At 42.2% G+C, this 19,509-nt stretch overlaps 1 protein-coding gene across 2 annotated transcripts in view; it reads right to left on the bottom strand.

The window, feature by feature from the left end:
* Nucleotides 1-19,509, bottom strand: part of PAK5 (p21 (RAC1) activated kinase 5) — a 116,004-nt gene that overhangs the window by 86,826 nt on the left and 9,669 nt on the right. Inside the window, exon 2 of one of the 2 annotated variants that reach the window (XM_067565307.1) lies at nt 2,993-3,074. In XM_067565307.1, coding sequence (XP_067421408.1) covers nt 2,993-3,065 — 73 coding nt within the window. In that variant the 5' untranslated portion in view covers nt 3,066-3,074. Of the gene's footprint in view, nt 1-2,992; nt 3,091-19,509 lie in introns of those variants that run through there. The other variant, XM_067565308.1, reaches the window with a different exon arrangement.

Raw genomic sequence — 19,509 nt, 5'->3', positions numbered from 1 at the left:
AAAACCAGCAGTGAAAATGACTTGCAGTTTTCACCACTGTAATATTTTCTCTTCATTGTTTGCTTTGAACTATCATTTTAACCTTAATATTTCCCCACCCTCTGTTTGAAATGGACATTATTTTTTAATCAAATGTGTGTCTCTCCATACTGCAGAGGACTATACTATAAATTCTCCTGAGGACCTTAAGAAGCTTGAATCTACTGCCATTTTGAATACAGGCATGTCCATTGCCTTTAAAATGATTGTGTTTTTGTTAGAACCCTCCCAAAAATTTGCAGCTGTACAGCTGCTGCATACTGATTCAGCAGATGAAGCTACAGAAAACCATAATCGCTGAATCTCTGATAATGCTACCACAGGCCCAGGAGAAGGTGATTTATGGATTCCAAGTCCAGAAGGGACCATTGTGATCATCCAGTTTCATCTACTGTAGAACACAGGGCAGAGAACTTTCCCAAAATAATTCCTAGAGCACACCTGATAGAAAAAAAAATCCAATCTTGATTTTAAAATTGTTACTACGACCCTTGATAAAGGGGTTAATTACATTTTTGAGAGAGGGTATGCCTTATTTCCAGCCTGCATTTGTCTAGCTTCAGCTTCTAGCCATTGGACTGTGTTTACACCTTTCTCTGCTAGATGCAAAGAGCTGCACTTGTATGAGAAACTGGCAGAGGAGATTACCAGAGAGAGAGAGAGAGAGAGAGAGAGAGGAGAAGCACATGAGGAGAATTTTTGCGTTAGTCTCAGGCAACCACTGAATAGGCTCATCTCCAGGGCCCTAAATGTGAATATAAGAGGAAGGAGGAGGAGCTTTGGAAGATGAGAGGGCCTAGTGGAGGACTTTAAAAAAAAAAAAAAAAAAAAAAAGTGACAACACCTGGCTGATCTTGTAACAGATTGGACTACAAGAGTGACCAGAAACAGAAACTCTCTTTGGTCAAAGTTAAGTTTCAAAGCAAGTGGACTGGAATTCCCCCGACTATAAGACACCATGTAGGTGAACTTAGTTGTTAGAAGAGAGAAGCTGAGGAATGGTTTTCCTTTCTGTGACACCCCTGTTGTCCTTTATTTGTAATTCGTGAGCTTTGTAAACCGTATTCTCTAGCTCAGTCACGAGATCCAGGCCTGATGCAGGAATCGCTGGTTGACAGAAGTCACTAGATGCAGCAGAACCATTGTGCTTCCACGACACATTGAAGCTGGCTATTGAGCCTGTGTGCAGAGGGATTGTTCCCCCAGGGTGCTGTGAAGACCCACTCTCTAGGGGCTGCCTCCACAGGAGTATGGGGAGTGGGGACTAGGAGTAGGGGCTGGGAACTACTAACCAATGAATTTGCAATTAGGCATAAGAATGAACTGCAGCAGCTGCTACTATGGCCCATGGGCTGCAGGAGCAGCTGCACGGAGATAGTCTATATCCTGGGCAGAAGAGGGCTCTGCCCTTAGCCCTGCAAAAATCTCCTGTGCTAAGCCCGTTTTCAGGCTTCACTCAAGGGTCAAAGATGTCTCTGGAAAACTCTTGGCAATGCCTGTGCATTGGTACAGCCAGATTCTTAAGCAATATCACCCCCTCACCTCAGAGGCTACACACAGGAATAAAATGTACAACTGATGGCTCAGAGCCTCAAGCCATTATGCTATTTCTGTGATAGACCTTTCAGATGGAAAATAAGACCACTAGGACCAGCATAGTCAAGAGTGGCCTCTGATTCAGAGATCACTGACTGCGACTCAGTAGAACCCCTACTTTCTCTTGTTCTTCATGCTTTTAGGGCACAGCCATGTATTGGGGCAGAGAAGGGCCTCATCACCTCAGTGGGAACTCTGGCAGACTTGCATCTAAAACAGGCCCATCGTCTCCCAGAGCTCCAGATAGCACAGCCACCATGCCATCCTTGAAGGGAACGTAGCATTCGGCGTCTCTCCACCCCTGGCCAGGGGTGGAGAAAGTCCCTTCTGGTTAGAAGGTCAGTGCCGACAGAGGCACTAGTCTCACATAGTTATTGCGCACCATAAACACAGGAAATACCACTTTCCTGAGGCCTCGTGCAGATGTGCAAGGAATGGATCTCTCTCGTGTCCTTCCCTAGCCAAAATATCTGCATAGGAACCAGGCACACTCTAAGCCCATAAAGCATTTTAACAAACACTATGAATGCTCCATTGTTACCTAGAGGCAGATCTTGTTATTTTTGTATACAATGATTTTAGATCTCATTGTTTCTCTCCATTGCTATAGGAGTGCATTCTTCTTCATACTATAGTAATTGAATGTACTGTTATTCCTTCATCTTTATGATTTCGCCCCCCCCCCCCCCAATGTACTACTGTCCATTAAATAGTCAATCATTTCAATTTAGGAAGCAATAAAAACACGCCCTTACAAATAGTTCTAGGCATCCTAACAATTAATCAGACAGACAGAGAATCACAAATAATCACCCAGCAACAAAAATAATTGAAGGGAAATAATGAATTAATTCAGCCAGCCAATATATCCCAGTACTACAGAATTGTCATGCTGGCTAATTCCTATGCATGGAAACAGTCCCACATGTGAGTAAACATTCACATGAAAATAAAGTTGGTTAAGCCTAGCCGTATGTATTTTTCACTCTATGAAGAGTTTGGAGGTAAAATTTTTAAAAGTGCCTAAGAGGCTACATCCCATACACTGAAGGGTTTAAACACTAAAGTCAATAGGACTTTTCTCTTTTGAAAGTGGGACTTAAAGAAAAATTTTCAAAAGCACCTAGGAAAAGATATAAACAAACTGATTCAAGGACCACACCAAATAAGCATGTGGCATGCTTCATAAAAAACTTTCTCCTCATCTACTCTGTAGCAGTCTGATCATTTAAAAACCTTTTGTCAAGTTGGTCAGTTTCCCAAACATACTATATCTAAGCATACATAAGATACATTTAAACAATTACAAGCCATCTGAGACTGTAATTGTCAGGGTTTTTTTTAAACCACACAATACCTTGTTTATGGCTGAAAATGCCTTCATTCGCCACACCACAGCACAGCAGGGTGTTTTTTGATAGCTGGCTCATGACAAATATCTAATAGAGATGCACAATGGAACAAATACAGAAAAAATAAAAAACCAAAAGGACAACCAATGCTTGGAGAGAAATAGTAAAAGCTGGTATGGAATTACCAAACTGGGATTTATGTACTCCAGGGAACAATACTCATTCTTCTCACTGAAAGCAGCTCTTGTACAAGAGCCTATTTCCACATGTCAGTTGGCACGTTTTTCCTAATTTAGAAGCCTTATGATATTCAGTGGATTTTAATGCACAGTAATTTTGAACTGAGCCTCCATAAGTAGCTTAAGTGAACATACTGTAGTCACTCGATTATCTTTATATTTATATATATAAATTTAAAGATAAATATATATATAAAGATATATATATATAAAAAATAAAACTACCAGCAGGCTCTCTGTCATTTATTGGTTGTCAAGGCTCTCTAAAACATACTAAAACAACTGCAATTTAAATATTTTGTTTCTAAGGGTTTTTTTTTTTTTTTTTTTTTTTTTTTTTTTTTTTTTTAAATAAAAGTATGCCAGATTTTCAAATATGAATAGTGGTTTTGGGTACCCAACTTAAGACACCTAAAATTTTTAGGAAATGCTAAGCACCCTCCAACTGATTGTGGTAAGTTAAGTACCTGAAATTTGGACACCACAAAAAACCCTCCTGGTTATTCTTTGAAAGTAAGCCAATGATGTTTTAGTTACTGCTATATTACCCTATAAAAATACATTACAGGTGCCCAGTGTAGTCACTATGTATTCCTATGTTTAGAATTAGTAGAAAAATTAATGTTAGGAAGATGCAAAATTGTCAAGAATAAAGATGGTGATTTATCAGGAGAAAGAAGATATGAGATGGTTGGAATGCCTTAAGGGAATACCAAAATGAGGTTTGAAAGACATTTCTTACTTATTAATATTAAAAATAAACATCTCTGTAACAAGCAGTTGTAGCATAACAGTTGCACAGATATGAAACCATAAGTCTGTCAAGAGAGCAGGACAAGTGACTTGGAAAAAAAAAAGTTGCAATCTGATATAACAGCCACCATCTTCTCTGCACTAAGGGCAAAATCTTCAGCTGGTGGAATTTGGTATCATTTAATTGAAATTAGTGGATTAACACCAGTTTACATCATATGAGAATATGGCACTATGCATTTAGAAGAGCTTTAATTTTTAGAGGTTTCATTTTAATCCACCTAAACCCATTTCACCTACATCACACTTGCTGGTGGATACAGACACAGTATTACAAGTGTGCCAATAACCAGGTGGGTTGCAGATAACAGTTCAGTGTATATTTAATTCAATTCACACAGAAGACCAATCATAAAAATGCTGTACATTACATGGGTCATTTATAATTTTGCTCAGTAAGTAGAGTCCCTCCTTCCCCCAAAAGCAGAGGGTTTTTTTAGTAATATAACTCCAAAGCAGTTTTGATTTCCTCATACGTTTTGTACTGGTTTATAGGATTCCCCCTCTGGCTGATGTATGTGCCTATGTGCATACCAATAAAGCCAAAAGCAAAGTGGGTAAGTTGGAGCAGAAGTGTCACAGCTTGAGTCTGGCTCTCCCATCACCTACAGAGGGACTCCAAGAGATGTTTCAAGACATGCATGCCACAGTCATACCATTTGTCGATGCATCCCCAACAAACAGGATGTGGAAGAGGGGCCTTGCAGGTAAAAGACTGGGACCAAGGAGATGTTGGTTTAGTCCCTGGCTCTGCCATGAACTCCCTAATGTGAGCTTGGGCAAGTCATTGAGTCTTTGTGCCTCAGTTCCTTCATTTGTAAAATGGAATTGATAATACTTTCTCCACCTACCCCCATCACCACCTTTATTCATCTATTAAGACAGTAAATTCTTTGGGACAGGGACTGTCAGATATTTGTTCAACACCTAGAACAATGGGGAGCTGATCTCGGTTGTAGCTTCCAGGTGCCACCATGATAAACAATAATAATAGATTATTCATGCCAGGAGAATAAGCAGTCTTTTCAAATGTTGAAGCGGGAAGAGGGAACTATGGCTAACCAGAAGGTCACTACACAGTTACCACCACTTCTGTGACAACAGTATATGGCCTTTGTGGCTACCAAAATCTTTTGAAGATCTGGGCCATAATGCAATACATATTGCATACACCTTAATGTCCGTGTACTAATCATATATAAAGACAATCTCAGCCCTCCTGAAGAAGACAAGCATTTCACACTCTTTTCATTTCATTTCTCTTTTACTTTGTAGAATGGTTGTCATGTTATGTTTCGTTTCATCTCCATTTTTGGAGGACAACTTTCCATTAAGATAATCATGGATTATCTAAATGTTAACAGACGTTTTATAAGAAGTTACTGCAGTCTGTATTAGATAGAGTTGCTATAACCCTAAATTTGTTTGCATTCCAGTCTGCAAGTGCTTTACAGCAGGTGACTGCACAATCATTTAATTTTAAAAATTAACCCCACCCAAAGTATTATAAATTAACCCTAATACATGTGGTGATAGTAATAGGAAGGATTTTTCTTTCTTACACGTTTATTTTAATTGCAGGTTTTGTTCTATACTATGCTAAAACATAAGAAATACATGTAAACTCTACAGCAAAGTGCAGATGCTTACACTAGATTATTATTAGTGCTTAAATATGCATCTCTAGTGCTCTGTAAAAGAGTTTGGAAAGTCAGTTGTCCTTACTCTGTATTGAATTGCTGTCAAACAATAGAATGGTTCTTGAAGCATTTACTAGCATTAACTTTCATCCAACTACTCCAGAAAGCTTCCCACAATCTTTTGATAAGAAAAGTGAATTATAATAAAGTAGTGTTCATTTAATCCTTCCCTTTAGGACATTCTCAGTGACCACCGCATCTCAAAAAATGTCTTATTGTCACTGAATACAAATATTTTAGGGCTAAATGAGATGAGTCATCCACAGTTGGGATTTTTACATCTCCATATGCCATTCTGAACTGATGGCTCATATTCATCCTTGATTTAACTGGCTGGCATTGACGATAGTAAGTATTGATGAAAATAAGGTTTTTGGACAAATCCAGATCTTTCATTCTACTGCAGTGACAGCTCTTTATAGATGCAGCTTCTGTAGCCACCCAAAAGCTGCAACAAGCAACATGACAAGACACTAAAACTGAAAAACTGGATTGGATGTTAGTATTGGGAAATTACATTTTCAACTCTGGTAACTGTCCTACTAAAGCCAGTGAAAATTCTTAGCATTTGATGTTTCATATAGGTCATTGAATAACCAATTTTTGGTCTCAATCTAGCGGACAGGTGTCTGCATCTCACACTGCCACAATGACACTTTAAAACAAAGGCCATGGATAATAGTCACATGGAGACAGATTTATTTTTTCACCTAGAACGATCCCTCAGAAGGAGCATTCGTACGATCAGTTACAAAACACCTCTGTTCCTAACACTTTTCCATTTTTGGGAACAGCATGTTCTACCTGAACAGTACAATTGGATGTTTCTTGAATGATACAAAGGGACACTTTAGGCCCGCCGAAAAACAAAGACGCCAAATTAAAAAACCACCCACACCAAAAAAAAACACCATACATTGAGGGGAGTTGGCAAGACAGAGCTCTCAGCTCTGCACAGATGAGATGGCTACCAGGAAAATTGATTTATAAATGCCAAGAGTAGCTGCTGAACAACCAAATCCACACTTAATACAGCTTTGAAGTTTTTGGGGAAACTGTCCAAATGTCAGTACAGCCCCCAGAGGCATCTTAATGGTTGACCGAACTAGCGGAATTCCCTTCGGGGAATCCTTGACCTGGATCAATTACAATTTTGCAGAGAATGTCTAGAGAGGGGTACCTGGGGCCTTTTGGGTTGAACATATGTAGGCTTGGAAGGATTAGATTTCTATTTATAAAATGTTTATTTCAACAAATGCATACAAACTGAGGAAAAAAATATTTCTATTAATATAAATTTAGAAATAGGTGAAGAAAGAAAAATGTTGATTGGGAAAAAAAAAAAAAAAAAAAAAACTTAGTTTGGATTGAAAGACATTTACGTAGGATATTGAGATGGTGTTAACAATTTGTGTTTTAATTGTTACAATGCTTTAACTTTTTGAATCTCGACATTAAATTGTCTGACCCCTCCTCCCCCCACCCCTATAAATTTGCACAACTGAAAATTTAAAATCTATAATTGGAAAATGCTCAAAAACTAATCAATGTTATTCATCAGAGCAATAAAAAACACACAAACTCCTCCCCCCAAATCTAGTTCTACTAAGCTTAAGAACACATCATCAGAGGAAACTTCATGAAGCAGTCTGCGAAGACATGTAAAATCCTCCACCTAAGTTTGAGAACCCTTATTTTCGGGTAGGGTGGAAATATTACATTTCAGAGAAGCAACGTCCTTCATATCTTTATTAGGTCCTTTTACCACAGAAAATTCTGGCTAAGATGAAGGGTTTTTTACTCTGTTGTGCCTTAAAAGATTTCAGATCCAACTATGTCAATGTTCAGCAAAGGAAGGCCCTGAGAATACTTGCCCATGACAACATGAGAAGAATTGCAGATACTTAGGTGATGAGTGCAGTATAAGAACATGAATAAAGTAGCATAGAAACCTAGTCTCTAATGGAAAAAAAAAAAAAACCTCATCCACAGAACCTCATCCACAGAAGGGGATATTACTAGAAGTCAAAAGCTTCCTTTACTTCTTGAGTGGCCTAATTCTAGATGGGTAACTGCCTGGGTGATAGCCATATTATAAATAGCTGGACTTCAGGACTGACGGCACATATCCCTTGATTCAGAATATTCAATTCAGACTCCACCTCAGGAAGGGATTCAGGCTGCAGCAGTGAAGATTATCTTCACAGTGAGGCCTGTGTGCCCTTCTTTTGTGCCTGTTTCTTTCACAGAAAACCAAAACCAAACCATACAAAATATAGTTGCTGGTAATTTACTGTCCCTCCCTGAAGCACAGATTACACTGGAAAGGGATGTCTCAGCAACAAACTACAGCCCTGATTTTTTTTATTTTTTTTAAATAAGTGAGATTCTTACCCCTTGCTGGTCAAGCAAGCTAACGAAAGTCAAGCACTTGAAAATTTTGTTCTTTCCCCTCAGTACACTATATATTCTAGATATAAAACCTCTCCCCCCCACATATATTCCTCCCCTCCCCCCGACCCCATTACCATAGTGGGTGAACATTTCACAATCTTTAGTGTATTTATCCTCAACACCCCTCCCTCCCCTGCATGGAGTAGGGCAGTGCTATTAACCCCATTTTACAGATGGGGAACTGAGGCACAGAGAAGCTAATGACTTGAGCAAGGTCACACAGGAAGTCTGTGGCAGAGCAGGAAATATAATTCAAGTCTCCGGCTTAGTGCCCTAACCACTGGACCATGCTTCCTATTATTTAGAAGTACAGTATTGCCTGGAGTCCCCCCATGATCAAGGCTACATTGTGCAAGACCCGGTACAAATAAACGGTGAGAGACAGACCGTTTGCGTTACTGTCCAGATAGTGAAGCCAGGGAAAAGGATGGGAGGGGAAAACAGCACAGAGGGGAAGTGATAGAGCTGGGAAGAGAACCAACATCTCTTTACTCAAGCAGCCAGTGTGCTATCCACTAGACCACTCTGCTTCTCAGACAAGTCTGTGCTTTGGGAAGAGTCGCTTTAGTAATGGAAGATCACCAAAGGATGCTCTCAATTTGGAGACAGAAGTAGACTTAAAATTGTCAAACAGGTGGCAGACAAAAAAACTGATGGAAAGATAATTAAACACAAATACATATGTCAGGACGTTCCATCCGAAGAAGCCTAGAATACATTGGTGAAGCATGACAAAGGTTTTACAAGCATGCATTTAAGAGAGCTGCATTACTCAATGAGACGCTTTTCAAACAAGTGTCAATAAAACCTCTACAGCACCGCCCCATTCTGCTCTGTATGCCATTATGTCACAGAGCAGCTAGTCTAATGACTTCATTGAGTTTTTACAAAGTGTTATTGTCATAGCTCTCCTTTTGTAAAAGGACGCAACTCACTTCGGACGTGTCCTCTGTACAGTGCTCAGAGCCAGGCATAAAGTGTCAAAGGTGAACTAAAATAGCTCCTTTCCACCTAAAAATAGCTGACTTTAAGCTTCTTCAGGGCTAGATTTCCTTCTATCTCCTTGTGTTTGGCTCCTTGGGGTTGGGATATTGCACCTTAAACCTACCGTTAGTGCAGAACTATATTGTTCAACCCAGGCCTCAGGCCAATGTCACTTGGTGTGGAGGGCGAGAAATAGGGAACATTTTTCTGGTCAGTTCCTTAAAATCAAAAAAGATTGTTTGAAGCTATTTGTTTGAGATTTGGAATGTGTATAAGTAAATGGTTCATCCATTAATTCCACCACCCATAGGGACAGAAGATCTGATGGACAACGAAAGTGGAACAGGTGACTGGTCCGGATGTGGCCTCAAAAGGACCCCATTCCCCTCAGAATGGAAAGATCTTTTGGTGAGGAGGGACTGGGGAATCCCTAACTCCTGTGTTCCTGTATTGGGAAAGGAGGGGGAAGAACAGAAAGGGGAGTAGGTGGGACATGCTGTTTGCCCCATGGAGGGAGCAGTCCCTTGCTGTGGCATATAGGAGGAGTAGAGAGCTGTCAGAATCAGTTCACAGTTCAGAGACAATGGAAATCCTAGTGCTGCAGCTAACACTGCTTGGTTTGTTTCCCTCGGGAATTCTTGTTTTCTTTTACAGATTTGCATTCTTTCCCTTTCCCACCCACCACAGGGGTACTTATTATTCCATCACTGCAAAACAAGGAAATTTAGCAGAGCGTCAGCAGTTTCAGACAACAATGTTGCATAAAAATCAAACAGTATGACAGTGTTCTGTACAGGCAAATGGATACTTGGGTTGATGTGTACTGATCAACAGGAAACATTTGATTCACCAGCAGTAGTGTTTTTCACAAAACAAAGCCATTCACTAGATAAAAGTCTCACTTCATCCTAGGAGAAAAGCAAAAACAAAACATTGTAGGCTGCCTCCACAGTCTGCAAAGACAACAGGGATTTGTGGTTCCTCATAATAAATAAATACATTTGTGCTGTATTTCACTGTTTTGATGATCCTAGGGCCAGAGGGGGAAGGACCTGTATCTCATCTTTGCTCTGGATGGTGCTGAAGTAAATTCTGACCCCTTTAATAAGCTTCCTATTTGTTTTTTTCTTTTTCCATTAAGTGTCCAGTTCTATAGCTTCCCTTTAAATCCTTGCAAGTATCCATGACTCACATGGTGATGGAATCACCAAGAGTAGGACATTTTTACATTGCCCCTCTAAATACCCCTGTAGAGGACAGTTCTTAGCAGTGCCAGTTAACAATATCTTGTGCTGTGATGACATTATAGGCATTTGCTTGGGGAAGGGCATAAAGCAAGAGCCAGCATGACCAGGCTTGGAGTCATGTGATCATTGGCTTAGCATAACTATGCAGTGGGGCAGTTATTCAGGCAAGATGGCTCCTCCTCTGAAGTATCTGGACATGCCCTTCCCCATAGATCCCTGTACATTTGGGAGATCTCAACCCATGCTATATCTGCAGAGGATAATTTCTAGGGAATCTCATAGTGTTCCGCTTCTTTTGCTATCTAGTAATCTACTTCAGGTGCCTCACTTATAAAATTTGGTAGCTACCAAGGAAAATTTTATGTGGTTTCATCATAAAGATAGGGGGTTGCCTTTTTAACCACCAGGAGAGCTCCTGTCCCATGCCAAAATTTATGTTTTCTCTGGAACTTCAGACCTGTGTAGTCAAACGAAGGACCCACTTCATAGGACAGGCATAAAACGATGCACAAGTTGATCCAGTTAGTCTCCTGGGCAAAATCCTTGCAATGGGCAAAATGTTGCTTAATTCCTCCCCCCGTCTCAAATCAGATAATTCAGCTTTAGTCCACTTATTTATACTAACAAGCCCACAACTAGGAAGTAACTGAATTAAGATGGTAGATGGATAAAAGGTAAAGCACAAAGAGCTAAATCAGTGAAAAAGCTATTTTCCCCCACTTAAAAACAATCATGGAGTAGGAAGATACCAGAAAAACACCCTTAAAAGTAAAAGTGAAAATTCTGAATATCAGCAAACATACAAATGAACTGCCACCAGACATTACCATTTGTCAGCTACAACACTTCAGACCCAGTCCTATAAATCCTTACCCACTGGAAGTCAATGAGATTTGTAGGGGTAAAGATAACTCATGCAAATAAGGTTTTGCAGGATATGTGTTTGTATAGCACTTAGCACAGTAGGGTCTTGGTCTGTGATTGAGGATCCCAGATGCTGCAGTAATAAAAAAAATCAGGCCCTTTATTTACGTGTGATATTTATATCAGTCTCATCTTTTTGGTGCTGGTGGTAAAACTGAGAAAAGAATTCACAGTGATTAAAAAGACCCTGATCCAGCAAAGCACTTAAATATGTGTTTAGCATTAAGCACATGCTTTCCTAGATCAGGGCCTATGAACAACATTCATGATCATTATTTTATGACAGATATATATATTGCATGCACACTACACACACACACACACACAGGGACTGATAACCAGCAACATTCTGAATGTTAAAAGGTGTTTAAGTTTCAGTACTGCTTTAGGGCAGTCATATTCCCAGATCTCAGTTTCAACTCTGTTTCTATATTATCAAAATCAAACCGAAACATTACCAGTTAGTTTCATGATCATAGGGCCTGTACTCCCCCTCCTTTCTCCTCTGCCTCCACCTCACAGAAGGAGCTTCACACAAGCTTCAAACACACACCTATATGACCTTGATCTCTTACACAGCTGTGTGATTACTGCATATTGCCTCATTTGACAGCTATTATTGAAGCCATGCTTCCCCTGCAGTTCTCTATGGGGGAGTTTTGACCAGTGGATCTGCCCAGTCACAGACCAAATGGCTTTGCCCTTGCTCCTCCCCTTGTGTCCACACAGGCAAGCCCAATTGGCCACCTTGCTGCGGACACATCTACCTCAGACCTTCACTCCTTTCCACCCTTATTGCCTGCCCTTTGAGGTGCAACAGAACCCCAGTTCTACAGTTGCTTCAGAGACCTTGCATATCCACATGAGTTCGGGCAGGATTGGCTCCCAGTTGTTTAAAGGAATGGAGAGTTAACACAGAGCCCTGCCTGGCAAAGATGTTCTGCTGATCATTTAGTATAATCAGCTCTGCATAACTCAGCAGCTGAATCCATTACATGCACAGCACACACTGTTAGCTTGCCAGCATCCACTAACTTACTAAACCCAAAGACAGTCGGGCTAGAGTCAGCGTTCACTTGCACCCTAGGCAACCCTATCGGACTTTTAAATGTCTACAGTAGATTGCATTGATTTTAGCAATACTGGAAGCATCAATGTGAGCTTTTAAATTATTTCCAGCTTCTTCGTGATGAAAGCAGCAATAAGTCCTGCCTGGCTTTTCAAATGATTATGCAAAGCATGCTGTGCTTTATAATACCTACTCCATTGTCTCCACTTTAATATACTGAAGGTAATGAACTGTATTACTATAAACAGCTGTTTCTCCTTATTATGCATCAGCTGAAGGCTTTAGACCAGGGCTGGATTAATTCTCCTGTGGGTCTGGGGCTATTAGATTTTGTGGGGCCCCTTTCAGGCTGGTGCAGCCGTGCTTCAGGGATTGGGAGCATTTGGGCCGGCCTGGGGCACACTGGCCAGCTGGGGGGTGAGGTGGACCAGCACTGTGGCATGATGCAGGCTGGTGGCGCTCCGGGGCTGGGAGCGCTTGGGCCAAAGGCGCTCTGGGGGCAGGGCAGGCTGGTGCAGTGGCACGGCATGGGCTGGCAGCACTCCAGGGGCTGGGGCGGATTGGCCAGCTTGGGGCCGGGTTGGGTTCGTGCCTGGTTCTGGGGCACTCTAGCACTGGGAAAGGAGACTGCTGGGGTACAGGACAGCCAGGGTAGGTTGAGGTGGGGCAGTGCTGGAATATGGGGGTGCTTGGGGTGCTCTGGCAGTGGGGCCACCCAGCCAGCCTGGCTCTTGGGCCATGGAAGACAGGGCTCTGATAGGAGATTGATGAAAGGGGTGTGGCTTTGAGTGGAAGGGGCAGGGCTGGGGGCTAGCCTCCCCGAACAGGTGGTTCACCAGCCCCCTGGATTTTATTTTTGCAGGGCCCCCCCTTAGCCCAAGGCCCTGGGCTGTAGCCCCTAAAGCTCCTGCATTAATCTGGCCCTGCTTTAGACCAAAGTAATATAATCTCCTCTCAGGTGTTTATTAACTACAGTCTGTACCTGAAAAGAACTGAAACTCAAGCCCCAGTAAGACCAAGGGCTCAGTTCTCCCACATGTGGGTTAGGATAGAAATAACTGAAAGTCAGTGGAAGTTACTCGGTCTGCTTGGGGAGAGTCAGGCTCTGGCTACATAGGATCAGTCTTATAGAATGTAGCTGTCAAGTGGCCCTACCCCCATATGGGGTCATTTAAAATTCAGTCATTCAATGACTTAACTCAGTTGTTTGAGCTAAAAAAACCCAGCTGAGACAACAGTCAAAGGAATGAAAGGGGCTATAGAGCACAGTCCCTGTATAGGAAGCAAATTGCACCACTGCCTTATGGGTCCATAGAGGTTTTCATAATGTTATGAAAACCTCTATTAGACATGAAGGGGCAAAATTTTGCTCTTATTTACACCCATGCAGCAGCAATGCATGCTGAGTTTGGCCTCCCCCATCCTACCGCTGGATCTCGTATTTCCCCTGCCACTTGTCTTCAAACTCAGCAACTTTGGCTTCAGAAGTCTTGCTGAGTGTGTTGTTGGTGCCTGAAGTTCCAATTTATCAGCAGCAGCATTAATGCGGATGTTTTTGGCTGTGTCTTTCCCCTGACAATTGTTTTGAGAAGCAGTGGCTTGATCTCAGTGACTTCAGTGGGCGTCAGAGGCAGCCCTAGGCCTATAGTACACTCACCTGGAACCTGTAGGGGGCAGAGTGGGGGAGATGGAGAGGGGCGGGGGACATCCAAAATTGGGGATTCTCTTTTCAGAAAGCAACAATTTCTGTGTAGGATTACAGCAAACACATTGCCTATTATGTGTATGTTTGTTTATTTAAAATGGATGTTTCATACTTTAACTTTGTAATAATTATAGACAAGCTAGTAAGAAAGCCTAAGGGGCTTTTTTTTTTTGGTAAAAAGATTAGCTAAATGAAAAGAGCCAACCAGATCAGTGAAATACCTGCTTTGCATCTGGTTTACATAACTAGTGCTTGCACACAGCACTTCTACATATTTAAAGTGCCAAGTATTATGTGGAAAGGATAACATGCAATTGTACATTAAGAAAGTTTGGAAAACTGCAATATTTACTACCTTTCTCCATACACTGGATCTAGTGTAGAGCCAACTCAAAGCCAGGGAGCCTGCCGCGTGGCATTCTAACATATGCTGAGTTGGTCAGTCAAAATTAAAAGCGGAGGAGAAATTCTGGGAAAAAGCATTTGTAAAAACTATCACATGACATGGATTGTTTTTGCTTCCTCTGTTTGCTGCTAGTACCTCTAGTCCTGAAAAGGAAAATAAAGGCTCAACAATTTTAATATGCTTTCCTTACTCAGCATATTGTAAACCTTAACAAAGGTGGAATTGCACGCTCTTTGTTGTGAGCTAATAGTACGAATTTAAATTTTTTTTTAGAAAAGGAGAGCATTAAGATGGATATTTCTGACTCGGAAGACCCAAGGGAAAATGTCAGTAAATAAAGTCTTGCTTAATTATGACTATATGAATGGTTTAGTGTTAGAGACAATATGGTAAATTCATAGAGATTAATTATTCAGTATGTAAAAACTGTCAGCCAATTAGCAGCTATTTGTCTCTCTAAATAAAAGTTAAATTACATACAAATAATCAGAACTTAGGCATTGAAAATAGTTTACTAAACTGTTACAGGAAAAGATATTTAGCTTTATGATAGTAAACTTATAGATGCCAATGGAGAGCTGAGACCAATGTTCTGCACACTTAGTAATTAGAGAGAAGAAACTAGATTGCAGGGGAACCCTCTCCCAAAAAAAACCAAATAATGTTCTTCCACCCCCTTTTGGAGTCATACTTAGTCTTGAGTTTTAATATAGTCTATAGTATCACAATAGTATCAGATTTCCTTGTGTTAATTTCACAGGAGAAAGTCAAAGAACCATGCAGATCTACTCTCCACATTCTTCTTTTACTCCTTCTATCCTACCATTTTCCCTTGGCCAAATCTCTTCATTTATCCAAGCTGCTTGAGTCCCATGGCATCTACCACCAGTTTGCCACCTTAGATCTACTCCAAGACCTACACCAGTCCCCCTCTCCTTTTTGGCTTAGCTCTTTCTCTCCTTGAAGTCAGTGAAAACCTATCACAATTTCCTCTTATTACTAACAACTTTAGCTTTTTCCACCTATTCCCCCCCCCCACTCCCTTTTGCAAGGATTGGATTCTTTACCTAGTTTCTATTTCTAATCCCTCTAGTCCCCCCCTGCGGCCACAGGCCTCTGCAGCCTCATACAAGATAACCTTTGATCACACCCATCTCTCCAACCATCGCCCAATCTCCTTTTGCCTCAAGCCTCACTGAATAGGCCACTGAGTGCTAAGTCCCTCTCTCAGTTCCATCCTGGAGCCTCTAACCTGGCTTGTGCTCTCACCACTGCACTGAAGCTACTCTGAACATTCCAAACAAACTCTTCCTGGCTAGATCTCTGGACGCATACTGGTCTTTCAAGATACCAAAAGGGAGAGGCCTGAGAACTAGAAGAGGATGGTATCTCCTTTGGTGGATCCTCCCCGCGCACTCTTGCAGGGTCCTTGTCCCTTTCTCTTCTCCCTCCTCACTTTTTCCCTGGATGATCTCATTGGAGCAAGGTCTGCCATTCACTATACCTGCATACAGCACCTTGCTTAACAGGCTCCTGAGCTGGATGAAGTCTCCAGGCAACACTACTAACATGTTACGGCTTCAACTACCCTCTCAGAGCGGACGACTCTCAAACTTGCCTCCAATCCTGACCCACTTGGGAGGTTCCAAGTTTCAGCCTGTCTCCCCCACATCTCCACAGAGGACACACCTTGGATGTGTCCAGAACTGAACGACTCATCTTTCCAAACCCCCCTGCATTAACTCCAGAACTATAACAATGTGTCCCCCGCTTACTTGCTAGCCCTTCATCAATTCTTCTTTAAACCAAGTTGGAAGCTCTTTACAGAAGGGACCTTCTCTTTTATACCAGTAGTCTGAGGCACCTAACACTCTTGGACGCACTAGACTATCAAAAGCCTACACTGGAGCTTTGTGAGGGAATAGGGAAGCTAGTGGAGTGGCCACATCTTTGGGTGGGCTGCTCATTTTCTGTGTGCAGTGTTAGGAGTTTGTGCTGCCTGCTATAGAGGATGGTAGTTGGCTATCATGGTCTACTCTACAAGTCATGCAAGTGGCATGAAGAGGCTTTTACTAACCGATAGCTGCTGCTCCAATGCCTGGGCTAAAGATGGGGAGATGACCTGCAAGCTCACTTTTTGCCCTAAGTTGCTGGGTGGATTTCACCATCTTATTCCCCACCCCTCACTTTAGCATATGGAGCCCAATTACTCAGACTTGTTGTAAGCAGAGTGTCACCTTTCATGAATTAAGGAATTCAGATCTTCCATGTGGGATCACATGCCTTTATCTTTTTTGCCGTTAAATAATTTAACTTGGTATTTCCCCACAGTGTGGAGCGGGGTTCCCTGGAGGGCAGACCTGAAGGATTAACCTAATAAGCAGTACAGACAGGCCTCACTTATTCTCAGCACTTATTTAAAAGAGGCTCAAGCCATTATGGTCACAAAGAAAATTTGCAAAAGCTGAAGGCAGTGTAACTGCTGCAGCTATGCCTTCTGAGTGTGCAGAGCTGGAAATGTTAGCATCCAGTGAAATGAATGGGGCAGTTCAAACCTCAGAGCTAACTCAGATGCCAGCGATACTTCAAATGTCAATGCTGTTAGCTACATGCTTGGCTGAGCAATGAAATGAGACAGGAAAGGAAGTTTCATATTATGAAGAGCTATACCAGCACTTCCCCAAGAAATCAAGTATGAGAGTGAGTGTCTGGAGGAGGACTTGCTGGAGTGCGAGAGTATAAATCAAGGTGTATAGGCCTTTGGTGACCTATGGCAGGGTCTCCAGGGAAGTGTAATTGAAAGCTGAGTGGCACAGGAGCCAGCAAACAGAGCTGAAACAGGGGAGTGTGCAGTGTTCTGGTATTGTTGGGGGTACTTGTGGGGGTTGTTTTGGTGGTTTTTTTGTTTGTGTCTCTCACTGACAGGAACTAGGGGGAAAAGGCTATGGCAGATATAGAGGCGGTAGTGGGTAGTCACTCAAGCAATGGGAGAGACAATATGATGACTGGATCTGGAAGCTGTGGGATGTACATGATCCTGGAGGGAGTACTTCAAAAAAGAGCTTTGTTTGTATGAAATGCCACCTCAGAGCTGATGGAAGAGAAGATTCGAGGGTTGGAGATGCAGGTGGAAACTGGTTGAGTTTAGAAGGGGGTTTGAGCAAATGATGGAGCAAAGGAATGAGGAGGCTGAAGGGAAAAACCCAGACCTGCAGATGGCAGCAGGACCAACGAACTCTGAGGGGAGAATGCTGGGTGAGGAAAGCAGCCAATGGAAGCATGTGACTGCGAGAACCCGGCAGAGGAAAAGACAGGCTAGTGAAGGAGAAATCGAGCTCAGAAACAGGTTTGCGGAGTTGGAAAATGAAGGGGCACAGCAGGTGGTTACTGAAGATGGGAAGAGAAGAGCAGCTAGTCCTAGTCAAAGAGTGGATGAGCCAATGGAGATAAGAGCCCCAGAGGGATATAGGAACAGTTGCAGAGGATTGCAAAGGAGAATAGTAGATGAGAACTTGCAGCCAGAAAGAACAGGGGATAGACTGGAGAATCACACCGTCACCAGGAAGAGGCAGGTCTACATGGGGACTCCCTGCTGAGAAGAACAGACAGGCCTGTAACCAGAGCTGATCCAGAGAACAGAAGGGTGTGCTGTCTGCCAGGTGCGAAGATACGGGATGTGGACCTGAGGCTGAAGAGGATCCTAACAGGAGCAGGAAAGAATCCACTGATTGTCCTTCATGTGGGTACAAATGATCCAGCAAGAATCTAGCTCTAACATAACAAAGGAGACTAAGCCAGGGTGGGGCAGACTCTTAAGGAAAAATTGAGGCTCAGGTGATCTTCAGTGGGATTCTGCCTGTCCCTAGACAAGGGCAACAATTAGTTGGGGAAGTGGACTGGACTGGAGAACTCATGGAAGAGGCCTGGAATTACTTCAAGTCAAAGTTGCAGGAATTATCTGAAGCCTGAATCCCAAGAAAGGGGAAAATAATTCATAGACAAGTGTTGTAGACCAAGCTGGATGAGTAAGCATCTCAGACAGGCGATTGAGAAATCAGAAAGCCTAAAAGAAGTGGAAGATGGGAGAGATCAGCAAGGAAAGCTGCGTCTTGGAGGTCAGAACTTGTAGAGATAAAGTGAGAAAGGCCAAAAGCCAAGTAGAGTTGGACCTTGCAAAGGAAATTAAAACCAATAGTAAAAGGTTCTATAGCCATATAAATTGGAAGAAAACCAAGAAGTGGGACTGTTAAGCACTGAGGATGGGGTGGAGGTTAAAGATAATCTAGGCATGGCCAAATATATAAACAAATACTTTGCCTCTGTTTTTAATGAGGCTAATGATGATCTTGCGGATAGCGGTAGGGTGGCTAACGTGGCAACTTCTACCTCCATATCCTCATTTCCCATCTGAGGTAGAAGCCAAACTTTAACATCTTAATGGGACTTAATGTTCCTGAAAATGGTTAAAAGTTAGACAAAGGCAATCTGTGTGCTTGATTAGCAAAAGGAAGTATCTTATGGAAACAAAAATTAAAGCGTTTTGATTTCTGGAAACACTTCCATGAAAGGCAGTCATGATAAAAGAGGATCAGTCCTTCCCGGGGCTAAAGCATTGCTTAATTGGGCAAGCAGACAATGGGGTTTCTGAGCAGGTGGGAAGAAGAAACCCCTCTGCATTCCGAACAAGTTCACTCAGCACGGGCCTGCTCCCATGAGCTGCAAAGTACCCTGACTGCCTCTGAAGTCAGCAGACATGCAGGTGCTGAGTATTTTGCGAGTCAAGCCCCATGTCCACATTCCTGTGAAGTGCTCAGTGCCTGGTCTGAGGTTCTGAGATCCCAACTTGCAATGAAGTCAATGATCAGATGTGCTGCAAGAAACTATCAATGGGATCTTTGAAACTCTACCTTTTGCTGCTGGGGCCAGTTAGGAAAATGCAGATCATATAACTTCAGGTTGCATTCACAAACAAGGGGTACCT

Source organism: Emydura macquarii, unplaced genomic scaffold (assembly GCF_026122565.2).
Source record: "Emydura macquarii macquarii isolate MOO-44397 ecotype Brisbane River unplaced genomic scaffold, CSIRO-AGI_Emac_v2 contig_2676, whole genome shotgun sequence".
Classification (NCBI taxonomy): domain Eukaryota; kingdom Metazoa; phylum Chordata; order Testudines; family Chelidae; genus Emydura; species Emydura macquarii.
This window is presented reverse-complemented; position numbering and strand designations above follow the sequence as displayed.